This window comes from Rattus norvegicus, chromosome 5 (assembly GCF_021556685.1).
Source record: "Rattus norvegicus strain SHRSP/BbbUtx chromosome 5, alternate assembly SHRSP_T2T, whole genome shotgun sequence".
In the NCBI taxonomy this organism is placed as follows: Eukaryota; Metazoa; Chordata; class Mammalia; order Rodentia; family Muridae; genus Rattus; species Rattus norvegicus.
Genome location: NC_141538.1, coordinates 12,590,479 through 12,603,975, shown reverse-complemented (window position 1 = coordinate 12,603,975; position 13,497 = coordinate 12,590,479). Strand labels below are relative to the sequence as shown.

The following is a 13,497-nucleotide window of genomic DNA, read 5'->3' as shown; positions in this document are numbered from 1 at the left end:
GTAGCAATTCTTCTTGACTAAAAAAAAGAGTACCTTCTTCAAGCACCCTTATGCAGTCTTAGGTTGGGAGCAACCTCAAGATGTTGAAAGCAGCCTTCATGTTAAAAAGCAATTGTATTTTAGCCTTATGTTAGATCAAAGCAGCCATACCTAAGCCTGCAACTGCAGTTCTGCTTGAATTCAATAGAATAAATCTGGTTGTTAGGTCGCATAGCACTGGTGGTCACGTCGCTTGGCACTGGTAGTTAGGTCACTAAGCAACCCACACTACTGTTCCTCCCATTGGCCGATTTACCCAACCAATATCCTGGTCATCGAGCTAGGCCTATTCTTTTGTGGGTACCTAACCCCTCCCCATGTCTTCTATCAGTATATCTTCTGCCTGAGAAGAATTAATAATTGTCAGCTTGATCAGACCTCTTGACCTGCTGTTCATTCTTTGTGTCTCTTGTCTCTCATTCTCTCCTAGCTGGACCCCAGACTCTGGTCAACTGCTCTGCAGGACAGGGCAGTCTTACTTTTTCATTTTGTCCCATATTCTTCCTATACATGAAACTTAAACATACTGTTTACCTCATCAACTAACTACTACCCAACCAACAATGATACCAACAATGATATACAGTTGATAATACTCTCATTAAAGATATCCTTTGAAATTGCTATTATTGGGCATGGAGATATTTAGGCCACTCTGCAAGCAGGAGGTAGATCTTGGGCACTTATGTAATTAGCTGTGTGTTGCTGCTGATGCTGGTAACCTCCATACTACAGGCACAAAGAAGGATGCTGGGAGTTTTCTGGCCATGCAGCCTACCCAAATGTTGAGCTTCCTGTGTACTCAGAGATCCCATCTCAATCAAGTCTTGTAAGATGGCCACCTCCTCAAAGGAAGATACTCTCATTTCCACATGTGTATACATGGGTGTGCTGTCTCACATATAGGCATGCAACTCATATACGTATACCATACACACACACATCTAACAAATAGTTATAAAATGTAGTTTTACAAAGTTTACCAATGTTCTCAGGCAAGACTTTGGATGATTCCTTGATAAGTTTGGTCTATCTGTGTATGTCAAAGAATATCTGACAAGGGTAAAAAGAATACTTTCTTAGGGGACCAAGGATCCTTACAAATATTGAGATTGCCTTTTTGTGACTTGGCCTTATTGGGTTGTTTAACTGACTGGCAGTGACCTTAAGATGAGTAGCAGTGCAATGCTGGTTTGAATTTTAGCCATTGCTAAATAGTTTTGTCTGAATTTGATTATCAAAAAGTATCCAACATTCAAAATGTTTATATCAATTAATATTGAAAGAATATAAAATTAAGTGACACATGATATAAACATTATTCTTTTCTCTGGAAATGTCTTTTAGACTCCAAAACTGGCAGGGGATTTTTTGGCTCTTCTCTTTCTGTTCCTAGCTGGTTTTACAAAATGCAAACACATGCAAAAAACATTGTAATGAACTTCAAAATTCAGTCATGTTCAGTAAGACCTCAAAAGATATTTGCTTTTTCCAGGCAGGCAAACATTCATGAGAATAGAAGATATCATCTTATTCTCTGTGATGTGGTTTGACCCTTTTCAAGGTCCCAAAGCAGGCTTTGTTCTATAGAGCATGCTGAGTTCACTTCTGGATTAAGAGATGACAGAATCCCTTTTCCTTATAGAACATCCTCAGGCTCTGGTCTTCAATGGGACAAGAGGCTTAGACCACAAAAGAAAAACTGGGCTGCATAAAGAGACATATTGGTCTCTCACACTTGAGACCCTGTTTCTTTAGGTTGTCATATCTGGCATGGCTTCATCGTTTTGTCTTTAATATATTTGTGCCACTGATTATATTATAATTCTGTGTCACTGAAATAAATTCCTAGTAGGTTTGTTTCTTAAATACATACTACAGTCTTTCTGGGCTCAACTCACAATGAATGAACTTTTAAATGGAAGTTCAAGATTCAAGGATAGGGTTTTGACAGTAATATCTCCAGTTGGAAGACTATGATGACCAAGATGCCTGCTGAAACCAACTTCCTCCACATCCTTCTCTAGTGTATGTTATCTCTACATTTTATGCAATATCCTTGATAATGACTACAAGCTACTCTGTCTGTTCTAAAGAAAACTGTTAACTTTAAGCTCTTCCCAGAATGCCCACTGAACTGGTAGACCTAAGGTTTCTTGGTAGAAAATTTTGATTGATTTCTTTCCTTTTTTCATCTAACTTATCTTTAGTGTAATTATTATTTACCTAAGATATAGTAACCATTATCCAATATAAAATAAATGTAGTCAATTCTAAATGTCTGTATCTGTCTTATATTCAGGTGTATTTTTCTGTTGCTTTATAGATATAAAACATGATCTTATCCCTTATCTCTTGTCATTAGGTGCTTTGTAATTCTATTATTTTAATTATTCAAAACAGCTAAAGTGTTTGCTTTTTTTTATTTTCTGGCCATACTCTCTTCAGTTTCTCCATTAAATTAGAAATGTATGTTCCTGGGATAGTCCTCATTCATTCAGTACAAACTATGGAATGATTTAGGTGCCAGACTTGTATTGTCAATGGTAATGAGAAGAGTAAATTCCCCCTTAGGGAAAATTTAGGAGTGTTCCTAGATGAACCTAAGACCATTTCTGTCCATATGGCACAAGGAAGTTATGTGGCCAAGCAGAGATATCTAATCAGAGCTTTCCAATGTTTGTGCTATGCACCAAGAGGCCAGAGTCTTTGCATAAATGATCCCAGGCCTTGTTAGGAGAACAATCCTTAATTCATTAGCTCCCGTAGTGAAAATCTAGACCTAAGAAATGAAGAAATCACTGTTGGAGTGCGTAAAGAAGCTGTGGGTCAGGCAGGCAGAGGTAACCATTGCTTAGGGCGCAGTACAGAGTGTTGAACAAAGCGGATGTGCGGTGGAGTCCACATCTGTAGATGCTCTGTCTATCCCACCAGTGTGGCTCAGAAGCTCAGCTTCAAATTTTCCAGCAATTCTAAACCTGAAACTGGTTGTCCAAGTTTGACTGTCAGCTAGGATACATTTCATATTTCAAGTCTCAGCAATGTAACCTTTGTTTAAACTTTTGTCCTAGGCCCCAGAAGTCTTGGGGATTGGTTTTAGGAGCCAACAGTGTAACAGACTACTTCAGTAGAGGACTATTCATCTGTAAAAGTTAAATGAAATTAGGTGATTCACAGACAAATGAGTGAAGATATAAATATCGTTCTGGATGAGTAACCCACATTCTAAATGACAAACTCTGAGTGTTCTCCCTTTTATGTAAATGCTAGCCTGGAATCCTTAGACACATATGTTTAAATAGGACAGCCCACAGAAGCCAGAGTACTAGTAAGAGGCATCAACATGGGATTAGTAAGAGGAATAGAGCACAGATGGTATATGAAAGGGAAAGGGGAATAGCAGAACAATAATAAAAATAAAATAGTTAATTTTGGTGGTGGAAGGAAGGACAGAGTAAAGGAAAGGTTGTGCAGATAGACAACTAACACTAAAAAATGTTGAAATGATATATGAAAATTCAATATTGTAAAAACTTCTTAAAATAGATGTACGTGGACATATAAAAAGCATTTAAATACCATTAATCTGTAACAGAGGTCAATGATTCTCTGACACAGCATAGGCTGTCAAATAAAAGTCATGGTTCCAGGTATGGTTTAGCCTCTTTCAACTTGTTGGTCAGTTGAATCCCATAGAACCCCTAAACATTATAACCTATTTTCACTGTTATTAGTTATGCTTTTAGCTTCGACATTGACACCATTGCTGAAGACAACATATACTTACGTCACAGGACATGGAGAAATCAACTGGTACTGACTTTGAAGTGTCACCCCTTGCTCTCAAATGATGGTGTGGGAGAACATTGTCAACGGTCTTCCTCAACTACGACTCTGGAAACAACAGTGGCTTGACAGAACATGCCTACTAGTCCAATGGTGGCACAAATCTTACAGAAGTAACCAACCACTTTCTGATTAGATATAAGGCTCACTCCACAAGATGGAATGGATGCCTGGTACCATCAGCTGGTTTCCCAATGAATGGCAGGCCAGGACATAGGTCCTAAGGGAGAACTTAGTATACTATTCTGCTCAGTCGTTACACAATGCTTAGTGACTGACACTAACACACTTAACTTTACACCAGTATATTAGTGCACCTCTCAACTCTTATCAGAAATGTTTCCTTTCTGCAGTGAATACACCTACATACTTCATCATACAGAAAATAGCAGACTGCAGACTACTACCTACAACTCTGCTCTGAATGGGCTATTGTATATCACATCCTTTCCTTAGGGCTCAGCAACTGTTATAGACGATGGAGTGAAGCAATTGTTATATCCACAAACAGTAGACATATGCTGTGAAACAGTACTTTCTGGACCTTTCAGGGTTTCTCTGCATAGAAAATCATTGTTTCAGATATTTGATCACACTGAGTAACCCAAGATTATGTTATTTACTGAAAATAGAAACTGTTTTTCACTGCTGTGTGTCTCAGCCCTTATCACACACCTTTAATCTTAAGCAAAGATGTCTATGTTATCAGGGACAGTCTTGCTGAGGATGCTCTTACACCCTGTATCAGGCACTGATTTTCTTGCTTTTCACCATTTGTTCCTTTCCAGTTCTGAAAGTCTACATTTTGTTAATTGTATCTTTGCTCACTTTCAACCTTCCATTGGCCCTTGAATTTTCTCTAAAAGATTTAGTTATAATACAAAACCTTTGGAATCTGTGGTCACTTGAATAATAGTGCCCCTACTCTTATTCCCCTCCCCAATCCCCTACCCCCAGACTCATATGTTTGAATTTTTAGGGAGTGACATTAAAAAGTGTAGGAACTGGAGAGATGGCTCAGCAGTTAAGAGCAATGCTGCTCCTGCAGAGGACCGAGGTTCAATGTCCAGCACCCATATCGCTCACAATTTTCTATAACTCCAGTTCCTGAGTTTTAGATGTTCTGCCCTGGCCTCTACAGTACCAACTATGCATTTAATGCATATAAATATATTTAGGCAAAATGCTTATACACATAAAAGAAAAATAAAGAAGACGAAGTAGAAGAAGGGAAGGAGCATCCCATCTTCTACAATTAATCACTTTTATCAAGGTAGTAAACTCTGAAGCATGGCTCCATCTTTGATTCCTTGCATAGATTTAGATTCCTCTTTCAATCACTATAAACTGCTTAAATACTACTAGGAATTTTGTTTATTTATTTTTAAACATTTCATTTTTTAATTTATGTGTTTGTCCATAAGTCTGTGAGAGTGTGTGTGAGAGTAGCCATAGAAGTCAAAATCAGAAGTCAAAGAGGGCATCTGCTTCCTGGACTTGAAGGTATAGATGGTATTGAGCCCCCCAGTGGGGTTCTGGAAGCCTGACTCAGGACCTCTGCAAGAGCAGGAAACACTCGTAGCCACAGAGCCATCTCCCCAGCCCCGTGCTCCTGTGGATTACTGAAGTGAGCAGCGGTACGCCATTGTTGTTGGGTGCCATAAGGATACATTTTCCTTTGACTTTCACAGTGATCCTGGAGACAGTGATTATATCATCATTGACAGGCAAGGAAGCTGAGATTGGGGCTAGCATCATATATGAAGTAGGGGTTTAACATCTATTTGTGTGACCACACACAAAAGCCTGATCCCTCGTCTGTCTCGTGTTCTTGTAAGCAGAGAGTCCAGATCCAGTCTTCCTCCGATGACCAGTTCACATCAACCCCATATTAAACAGAATAAACAAGTGTCATAGATGGGTGGTGAGTGAATGCCCTGGAGTGTATATGTCACCTCTTCAGAGTACCCTACAAATAATAGGAGAAAGATCTATCAGCTTTTCTGACTCACCTGGAAGTCAGTTTCTTTGCTTGAACAACTTCACACTTCTGGTCATGGTCATTTCCCCCTAGCAAGCTACCATTGTGCTAGTGATGACTGGCCTCAGCATTCAAATTGTGAAAGGCTAGCTTGGCCATTCAGTATTTTATTCATTTTTCAATTTGTAGCTTAATCCTATAGATATTATTATCTATAGACTACATTCAGAGTGAAAAAAATTCCTTTTAAGAAAGTGGGTTAAGGATTAAAATGATTTTTTTTTTACATCTAACATCTCACCATTCTGTATTAATGGTGAAAGTCAGGGTGTCTGCGGGTAATTCCAGCACTTGTGAAGAGGAAGCAGAAGAACGTGAGCTGGAGGCTTCCCATGGCTACAGCTTAGACATTGTTTCAGAACAGACAAACAGCTCTCGTTTTCCGTGCCAACATATTTGTTCACAAGTTGGTAAAAAGAATGTTTGTTCTGATTATTCTGTAGGTGTTTACTGTATATAAAATTATTTTAGGATGTATCTAACATATGAAATTGATCTTTTTCCTATTACATGCAAAAATTAGAGACATATTAAAAATGGAAACATAGAATTAGACTTGATGTATAAGTTAACAGAAATATGTTCCTCTAAATGCAGAGAAATGCCTGGTGATGTTATTTACCTGAAATATCAACCACGATTTAAAATCAGAGCGACTCAGGCAGAGACCCCAACACAGGAGCCCTAGGTTTTTTGGAGCTTTTGTTTCTCACATATCAGCTTTCCTGCACATTCCCCATTCGAGTCTCAGTTCAGGAAGAGAGTCATTTTAGCCATTTGGTCATTTTGCCAGGCACAGGTTAATTTAATTTCAAAAAAATACATTGTGTGTTTGGTTTGAATTATGAGGCTCACATTTATATTTGACTGGCCTCAGAGAGTTTATCCAGGTACTTTACAGATTCCAAAGTGACATCTATTGATTTTTTTTAAAAAGCATAATGGAAGAGCATTTAAAGGCTTAAAGATTTCAAAACATAAAAACTCAAATTGTCAACTGGTTTCTATGAGGTCAGTGTTACAATTAGGTTAACTGCAAGATTAAATTAGAATGCCGAGTGCGGTCTTCCCTCTTCTGGATACACGGTCAACATTTACACCTTCACACAGACCGAAGGCTTGGGACATAATCACAGTTAACTGCGTCAGAAAGCAGAGCTAGAAAACAACTCATGCTAATGCTTTTCCTACCAGAAATACAGTTGTTTGTTTGAAAATACATTTTCTTATGAAATTAAGTGTATGTACAGAAAAATCACTTGGATCAAACATTTGCCTTAATTAATCAACGTTGAGAGAAAACCACAAAGCTTAAGACTTGACCTTTACCATTTAGCTATGCGTCAGTGGGCTACGTCCTGCTTAGCCCTCTCCTCCTATCACAGACAAGTGCAATCCTAACTCTGTAGCACATAACTTTCCAATGTAAACATTTTCTCCTAGCATGCACCTCTGGGCTTTGTGGCTGATCTTTGTCACCTTCAGGGAATCAGACATGACTTTCAACCTCTTTGCTAGAACCGTCTCCTCTGTCTCTGGCACTTCGTTACAGCACGCCTGATGGACAGCAACGTTTTATTGAGCTGTACCTGGTTCTTGTATCTTCCCTTTCCTTCCATTTGTTTAACTTTCTTGCTTCAAGTTCTCTGTTCTCCACAAAGTTGATCTTCCTTGCCTCTTTTTAATGTTTCCTAGTTTACCTAATATTTTGTAATTTTAAAAAGGCTTCCTTTTAGTTTCTTCCTTAAATTTCAATCTAAGACTTATTTCTCCCCAAGGGGAAGTATGTCAATTCAAAGAATGTAGCTGTAAAAATGAGTCATATCTTTTTACTCTGTTCTTTTGTACACTGTCCTTTCTCTGATCTAGCCTTCACTCGTGGGGGGGGGGTTACCAAGGTCACCATGCCCCCAAATATGGAGCCTCTTGTTTCTAGCCCATCCACTTTTGTTTTCCTTGACACTGAAGGAAATTAAATCACTAAAGTGCTTTTGCTACTTGAGTAGCCACTTTTAAGAGAAAAAGGAACAAAGAAATATTTTAATTCCTTCAAAATTGAACATTCACACTAATAGCTGTTATCTCATAGTCATCCCTACGCATTCCCATCAGCGCTAAATGAACTCTTCCACATGACATCAAAGACTTTGAAGAAAGGTGTAAATCGTTTTTGTTTAAATGTAGAAATTGTTTATTTGCATGGAGATTGAATATGTCTTGCCCCCCCCTCTTTAAATGCTTCAATTTATTTTTATTTTGTATTTCTGAGCATTCTGCCTGCATGTTTACATGTGAGGCTGTGCTCCAGCAGAGCCAGGGCACTGATGCACTGCAGCTCGAGTCACAGGAGGTAACATGTATACACTGGGGACTGAACTCAGGTCCTCTGCAAGAGCAGTAAGCACTCTCAACCACTGAGCCACCTCTCCAGGGCCCTTCCTTAAGAGCAATTTGATGAAGTTTGATGTTATCCCTTTCCAGAACAACCATCCTGCTCTACCAGTAACCCTTAAAAGCAGAATGAGTCACAATCCCACTGTCCCAATACACCAGTGCTTTGTGGTGATGGTGGTGTTTGTTCATTCTCTTTTGTTTTGTTTTGCTGGGGTTTTTTGTTGTTTTTTAATCTTAGACACCCTAAAGTGCTTGAGTATCTTGTCTACTGAATGAAGTTGTCATTTGTGGGAAAAAGTTGTCAGAGTTTATATCTATCCATAAGGTTATTGACAAATTTTCAAGACATACATTTCTCACTTGATCTGAAAGAACATTTGGGGATTTACACAGAACCATCAGTGTTCATGTATGCAAGTGTGAAAACAAACTAGATTCAATTTCCTAAACACACCAGTGACTTCACAGACATCTGATCTTACCACGCTTCCCAGGTGTAGACAATCTTAGCTTTCTACTAGCCAGACAATAATAGCCACTGCTCACAGAGTCTGCAAAGCTCAAAAGGTTGAATTTCCCTCTCCTCCCTCCTGGGACTATGGTACGTTTACCCTGTGTGATGGTGCAGGTGGCAAGCAAAGCATCAACCAAGTATGCATCTCTATTCCACACACTTACCATAAGAAATGAGGACTCGGAGCCCTGCTGATAGCTGTCTATTGGACAGCACAGTCCACACTGCAGTGCCTAGTGTCTCTGATTTTCCTTGTAATCCTCACGGTTTCTTGTGTTCTGTTGTGTCTTAAGCAAAACTTTCCTTACTTCCAAAATCCCCTTGGGCAGCTTCGTTATCAGATTTGTCTCAATCTTCAAGATGATGTTTGAAAACAATATCAAGCATCTTTATATGTGCAATGTTGGCAACAGGTCTCAGTGTTTCTGATCTCTAGGTATGTGTTTTGTCAAGGATGAAAGCCTGAATGTTTTTCCTCTTAGCCTTTCCTGTGCCAGCTTAATATTACATGAGTCAGGGAACTTTTGTACTTGATCTGATTTGTCTGTTTGTTCTCCCATGGCAAACTTCTTATAATCAGAGCAGGTTTTATTCAACTATTTGTCCTGATATGTACAACCATCTGTGACTCTCACGAAGAGCTCAATACCTCACTGCAATAAATGTTGAGGAAATTGGATGTTTTGCTTGAGTTTGGGAGTGGCTTGGCCAATTCCATTGGTTTACTGTCCTTCTGTGGGCAGCATATAACTCAGAATCTTCTTAAGATGGAGTCTATCCTAGCATTCTTGCTTAGTTTTATCTGAATAGTGTAGGAAGCAAGAACATTTCAGTGAAGTAGGGTCCTCATGAAGTGTTCTTTGAAGGAAATTTGTCCCTCAGATCTTACACACATACTGGTGTAAATAAATACCTCCTACTGAGAGAACCAGTCTGTGTTTGGTCTAAAAATTAGTAAAAGATAAAAAAAATGCTAACTGATTGAAGCAGGAGATACATATAATAGTTAAAATGCAAATTGAATGAGGAATAGGTAAATTTAGTTCTGCTGTTAGAATATTCTACATTACTGAGAATGTTTCTTCAAATATAAGATATCTAAGGAGGTGGCCCAGGCCTTCCTACCTAGCAGCTCATGTGGGCTCTTATAGAGGCCTCTTAACTCTGGCCTTGCTCTTTCCAACTTTCTCTGAGTTTTCAGTATATTTTCTGTTCAGTATTCAAAGTATTTTTATTTCAATCGTGACTGTATTAGAAATTGATGAAAAGTGAAATCATGTTTCAGGAAATACCTTCCCTTGTTTTTGTTTTTAAAGGCATGGTTTCCATATCCCTGCCCTGTCCTTCCTCCACACTCCCCCTTCTTCCTCTTTTCTATTTCTTTCACCCTCTTTGATTTTCAAGGGAAATTGCATTTGGGTATTTTTGATTCTTTTTTAAAAAGGTGTTTACAAAAATATTATGCTACTAGGATGGCTTGATATTAAAAAATATCAGACATTAAACCTAAGAAAATGTGGACTGAAATAGATAGATCTGAGCCATGAAAGTGTTTTATTTCCTTACCATGCCCAGTGGTGGGAAGACAGATATATCCTTTATAAGTCTCCAAAGAAGCTTCTTCACAGTGTTCTTCTTCTGATTTTAAATTCATAGGTCCTACATCTTGTTTTTGCCTCTGTTCACTGGGTCATGGGCACATTTGTAATTCTCTCTACCAAATGCTCCTTTTCCTATATTACCAACTAGAGACTTTAATTTTATGGTCTTCATTTACTGGAGCCAACAACTCAGCGATTTGTGGATGAGGTTTGTAGCCAGATTCCAGTCTGTGAAAGGAATGATGTGTGGGTTCTCCTGCCAATCTCTAGGCACAGACAGATTCTCAGAGAGTGGCAGCATTAATTTGGGATTGGCAGGGCATCGTAATGGGCATGCATAGGCCATAGTAAACTCTGCATATCAACATGGATGAGGCCATTGTATATTTTTAAAGAAAAAAGGGAAAAACTTCACTGGTGTTAGAGACCTTTGGGGGACTTGACATCACCTCATTAGTGGAGGTGTTACTGCTGGGCAAGTTGAGACTGCCTTGTATGGACTGTTATGATTTAAAGATAGGTCACTTCTTACATAAATCTGTGGACATACGTGAGGTATTCCATGTGTTCTATTGTGTGTCCAATGAGGCTTTCTTCTGAGCATTTAAAAAGCTCTTGTCATGGACTGGAAGCCATAAGTCCTTCCTTTTCCTAACTTGCTTGCTTTCAGTCCATGTCAGCCTCACAAGATGTTTTCATATTGGTATCATTGCCATTCATTGTTCTTTTCTATGGCATTGCCATTAAGAATTTTGGCACAGTTGAAGGAGTAAAGGTGTCAAGAAGAGTACTTTATTGTATATTGATATGTGATCATCATGAAAGCCCAGGGTCATCAGTCTTAGCAGAAGACTGTGGGCACCTAGACAAATGGTGAAAAGCAATTGTTTTCTAGTTGGAAGCAATCAGTTCTCTTCAGTGAGTATCGAGAAACTCTGAAATTGCACTTCATGTCCTCGTCCATGACATGTAACCTTCACATTGTAGCCGCTTAGCATATTTATCATCAAAAACAATTTGCCAACTAATCCTCTTTGTCCTGGCAACTGAGGTGAAAGTAAAGGTAATTAGACATTTGAGAGACATACTGGAAGGGTCTACAGTATTTTGTGACTAGTTGTTGAGCTAATGAGGGATTAAGTGTTGAACTTGTAGACTCAAATTTCCTCAGTTTTTAGAAGGCTTACATGAATTTGATTTCTTCAAATAGTTTATACTTTAAGACCACAGGACTACCCTATCCTCTTGATTGCTTTATGCATTGAAAAGTGCCACAAGAGTAGAAACATTTGGAGACTGTTAAACTCTAGTATATTGATGTGTGTGTATACATCTGTGTGCATGTGTAATTTTATGCACGTATATGTGTGTGTGTGTATTTGTGGGTATGCATGATGTGTGTAAGTGTATATGTGTGTTTGTATGTGTGTATGTTTATGTGTATTAGTGGAGTCCATGATCTAAGAAGAAATATTATCATATTGATCTGTGATGTCTAAATCAACTGTCAGACTATTGCTCCTAAGATAATTCTTGTTTTCATATGATCATGCTGCCTTTATTTTACCAGGATCCTATTGTTCAGAACATGCAGAAAACAGTAACCATCAAAAAAACAACTGCAACCAAACAAAACCCCATTTTTAAAAATAAAGTTAATTTAACCTTTTATGATAAATTGCTTTTAATCCTAGTGAGGTGATAGTGTGTTTGCTTCGCTCCTGAGTTCATTTATTTCACTCCTCCTAGTTCTAATTGATCAACACATCAAATTGACCTGAGGTTGTGTTGTCCTTAAATTGCACTTTAAAATAGAGGAACACACACACACACACACACATCAGTCCAATGAAATTACATGTATGAGGGACCTTGAAAAGACCCAAAAGATACTGTGAAAACCATTCTAAGCTTCATTCACGTTTATTTAGCTATCTTTCAAACATATACGACATCCTAGAATTTATCATTTCATGATATCACAGAATTTATTTCCAAATGTCCCTGACTATGTAGTCTGAAACATACAACTTGATTGATAGTTTAGAATACATTCAATTTGATGCTTCAAATTGTAGTGATCTCAGGCTCACTGGTTTCTGGAGTTCACACAAATAATGGAGACTTGGCTGACCACATATTACTATGTTTAGAAAGACTAAATGCAAAGACAAAATATTTAGTAATATGTTGTCTTTTCATAGGATAGTCTTAAATCCAGATGTTAGAGCTTCATAAAAATTTAAAGCACATGGAATTAGTGACTTCATCTCGTTTTAAGAACATAGTTAGAAGTTAATAATGGAAAATTTCACAAACCTGCCTAGCACTCTCTTTTAATATTTAATAAGCTTTACCAACTGGCTCTTTGTTTACATGAATTGAAATGTACTTACAAGATATGTCTTTGTTTAGAAAGAAATGACATCTCCTTCAGAGAGTCTGAAGCTGTCAAAGTGACAGGCTCATAGGTATCCTTAGAGCATGGGATAGTGAGGGAGACCTTCTTCCCCTCTACAATTTTGTATTGTTCTTTGTTTCCTTTTCTGACTTTTTCAACCTCTGTTTGCCTCTAGGGAGAAGCCTCCAGTGGAGGATACTCTCTGAAATCCTACATGGAAGAAGTGAGTCTTTCGAGGATCTCCCATAGCATATCATCAGTCTAGCACGTGAGAGGAGGCACACACTTGGCTTTCTCCTTCTATCTTTTGGGTTCCTAATTCGTATCTGTTCACTGGCCATGTTTAGAAAAGAATAAGAAATGATGTTATCAAAATTGCTTTTGTTCCTCATTGGTAGAGGGATAGTATCAATCCAGTCATCCTGAAAATAGAGGAGAGAGTGCATGAACTGTCATATGTTTTCATTCACAAAACATTTGTTGATATATGTCTAATGAGAAACACATGTTTTGTACTGGGCATGAGGAAAAATAAAAGGAGCAAAATCAGAAAGACACAGCCTTTATGAGAAGAGCAGTCATGATAGGGCAGCACCCATTCATATGCAAATGCTCGCCTTGCTGCTGTTTGCTGCACCTATTAAAATGTAAGACACATTCT

General features: G+C 38.3%; 1 protein-coding gene across 4 annotated transcripts in view; it reads left to right on the top strand.

Annotated features, from left to right (window-relative positions):
* The window catches only part of C5h8orf34 (similar to human chromosome 8 open reading frame 34), a 529,514-nt gene that overhangs the window by 448,429 nt on the left and 67,588 nt on the right, over positions 1-13,497 (top strand). For all 4 annotated transcript variants that reach the window (NM_001109259.2, XM_087550403.1, XM_087550402.1 and 1 more), the window contains 1 exon segment: positions 13,012-13,059. In NM_001109259.2, the coding sequence (NP_001102729.2) occupies positions 13,012-13,059 (48 nt within the window).